General features: G+C 35.3%; 1 protein-coding gene across 1 annotated transcript in view; it reads right to left on the bottom strand.

Moving 5' to 3' along the window:
- The window catches only part of PTPN4 (protein tyrosine phosphatase, non-receptor type 4 (megakaryocyte)), a gene marked incomplete at its 3' end in the record, with an annotated part of 444,194 nt that overhangs the window by 210,739 nt on the left and 230,171 nt on the right, over positions 1-3,284 (bottom strand). The window contains exon 10 of the mRNA XM_006902506.1: positions 1,312-1,375. Coding sequence (XP_006902568.1) covers positions 1,312-1,375 — 64 coding nt within the window. The remainder of the gene's footprint in view (positions 1-1,311; positions 1,376-3,284) is intronic.

The raw sequence follows: 3,284 nt of genomic DNA, 5'->3' as shown, positions 1-3,284 counted from the left end.
ATATTATCAAACACAAAGTCAAGCTTTTATCGGATAAAAACTAGCCATGTTGGCTTTGACTTTCCCTTCTATCAGTATCATCAAGTGAAACAAAATATTTGTTTGTTTTCTAAGCTCCCAGATAACAAGTTTTGTTACACTTTAATACTTTCAACATTTACTGAAACACATGCATTAATGTTTATTGAAAGCACTGGTCAAAATAGCCTAACAAAGAAAAATCAAAATTGCATTAAAACAGAAGAATGAATAATTTGTCTATTCATTCAATGGAATACTATACAACAATGGAAAAGAACAAACTATTGCTATGTGCAACATGAATGAATCAAGAAACTATGTTGATAGAAAAAAAAAGCAGACAGAGAGAACATACTGTACAGGTCTACATTTTAAAATTCACAAACAAGCAGACTAATCCATAGTGATACAAATGACAAGAATGGTTTACCTTTTTAGAAGGGTTAATTACTGAGAGCAGGTATCAATAGGCTTCTGGGGAAATGATCTACATACAATCTGGAAGGTGTTGATATGGGTATGTTTACTTTATCAAGCTGCATACTTAAGATCTGTACACTTTTCTACATTATGTTATGTATTAGTAAAAGTTCACTTGAAAAATGCTAGATATTTTCTGAGAATAAGTGATAAACCACAGTTAGTAGATTAATATCCTTTGATAAAATGCAGCTGTGTTAAGGAAATGAAAAAATTTCAAATATACTTTACAGACACAGTCATTTACAACTTGGCGTTAATTTATCAAGATTTAAGAGAGTTCTAAAAAATAATGTAGACCAAAGGATAAATAGTTAACTTGATAAATAAACTAATTTATAAAATGAAATTCTTTCCTATAACTCTTCACAATAAGTCAATGGGTTATACTTAATATGAAAAAAAAAAGGGTTTTGCCACTCTAACACACTGTAAATTAATGACCTAAGAAAAACCAAACACCTACATTCCCTAGTTCAGTGTTTCAGTTCAAGGGATGGCAAATATCTAAATAACTACAAGAGATTTAACTGATAACCACTGACTGACGTGTGGGTAAAATAAGAGACTGTGTCACATAAACTAATTTACTTAAAATTCAAATATATAATTTTATTGGACCTAGGATTGAGTATACTTCCATATGATTTACTATTGCTTTTAATGAATCAACAGAATTTTCATATTACCTCAGCAGGTAGTTATCAATCACATTTTTACTCATACTAACAGAGAAGTTCTGTCATGCAGGACTACAGTAATTTATTAAAGATTCTCATTTATGTTGATTGTTACAAGATAAATACTCACCAATTCTTTTCTAAGTTGAATAAAAAACTGTTTGCACTTAAAGGAAATTTTTACAGTCTTCAACCTAGATAAAAGATAAATTTGAATTTATGAAATATTATGTAGATGATAAATGAACAGAAAAACTTATTTAAAAATATTTTTAAAACAATCAACAAAATAATATAGATGGAAAACTTAAGGAAACAATTGCAAAAAATAACGTTTTAAGCTGTTGTCGTTATGTGCCATCGAGTCTCTTGTGACTCATAGCGACCCTATGTATAAGAGCCCTAAACCCTGCTCTGTCCTGTGCCAAATTTATTGTCTCTGACACACCCATTCCCATTACTCCAGTCACTGAATCGATCCATTTCATGGAAGGTCTCTTCTCTTGTGCTGTCCCTCTCCAAGGAGCTTTTCCTCCTTGCAACCTGTCCAAAGTATGTCAATGAAGGTTACGATCCTTGCCTTCAAGGAGCAGCCTGGTTTCACACTCTCTAGGTCAAATCTGTTTGTTCTAGCAGTCCATGGTATATTCAACACTCTTCTCCAGCACCACAGCTCAAAGGCATTAATTCTCTATCATCTCTAGTCACTGTCCAGCTCTCTGATGCATAGTACACAACTGCAAAGATTATGGCCTGGATCAGACACACCTTAGTTTCCAGACTGACATCGTTGCTCATCAGTACTCTGAAGAGGTCCCTGACAGCTGACTTTCCCAATGCAATTCATCATTTAATTTTCTGGCTGCTGAGAGTGTCGGTTGTGGAGCCAAGCAAACAAAAACTATTTACAATCTTGATCTCTTCACAATACATAATGATGCTGCCAATTGGCCCAGTGGTGAGAATCTTTGTTTTTTTTTATATTGAGCTTCAATCCATACTGAAGGCTGCAGTCCTTGACCTTCTGCAGTAAGAACTTCAGGTCCTCCTCAGTTTCAGCAAGGAAGGTCATCTGCATAACACAAGTTGTTGATTAATCTTCCTCCAATCCTGATGCCACATTCCTCGTACAGCCCAGCATGCCAGATGATCCATTTATTAAGATCCATGGACTCATGAAGAGAAATTACTTTCTGATTCCTGTTATGACATGTACAAACCCTGAAAACAGTACACTAAGTGATATGCAAAGGGAGCTCTGGAAATCTAGTTTCTAGATAGTGCTGCAATACAGAAGTCACACAGTTCAAATCCACCAGCTCCAAGGAAGTAGGATGGGCAGTGTCATCTCATGGGATTAAATATTTGCCCCTGAAAACCTGCTGGAGGGTCAGTTATGAGTCAGTTTCAACTCAAAGGCACAAAATAACAACAAACAAGAATATAAACAATTCTGTCTTGGAGAAACTGCAACCAGGTTGCTCTACAGAGTCAAGGATGGTCAAACTTCATCTTATACACTTTGCCCATGTTGTCAGGAGAGAGTAGTCCTTTGAAAAAAGACATCATGGTGGGAAAAGTGGAGAGTTAGCTAGGCTGGCCAAGTGATAAAAAGCTGCACTGCGACCTGAAGGCACAGGGTTCAAATTCAGTTGCTGTTCGGTGGGAGAAGAATGGGTAATCTCCTCCCATGAGGTTAACTACCTCTGAAAACTTACTGGAAGGTAATCTATAGGTAGATGACACACAACAACAACAAAAAAAGATAAAGAGAGGAAGACCTTCAACAAGATGCACTGACACAGTGACTGTAACAATGGGCTCAAAATATGGTGAGAATGGTACCGGATAAGGCAAGGTTAAGAGCTGTTGTTTATAGGGTTGTTGTGAATTGTAGATGACTTGATGGCATCTAATAACAGAAAGCATTTTATCATGTACACAAGCATGAAGTGTATTAGAAACTTCATTTCTCTTGGTTCTTGTGAAAATAACTAGAATGTACGTCCTCCATTGCGGAAGTTTTGCTAGAACATGTGCTATAAATTATATAAAATTTCCTAATTATATGATGATAATCTAAAATAATATTTATACTTTTCT

This window comes from Elephantulus edwardii, unplaced genomic scaffold (assembly GCF_000299155.1).
Source record: "Elephantulus edwardii isolate Elephantulus edwardi_28Jun2011 unplaced genomic scaffold, EleEdw1.0 scaffold00419, whole genome shotgun sequence".
Classification (NCBI taxonomy): domain Eukaryota; kingdom Metazoa; phylum Chordata; class Mammalia; order Macroscelidea; family Macroscelididae; genus Elephantulus; species Elephantulus edwardii.
Note: the sequence above shows the minus strand (reverse complement) of the source record. Positions and strands in the feature narration are given on the sequence as shown.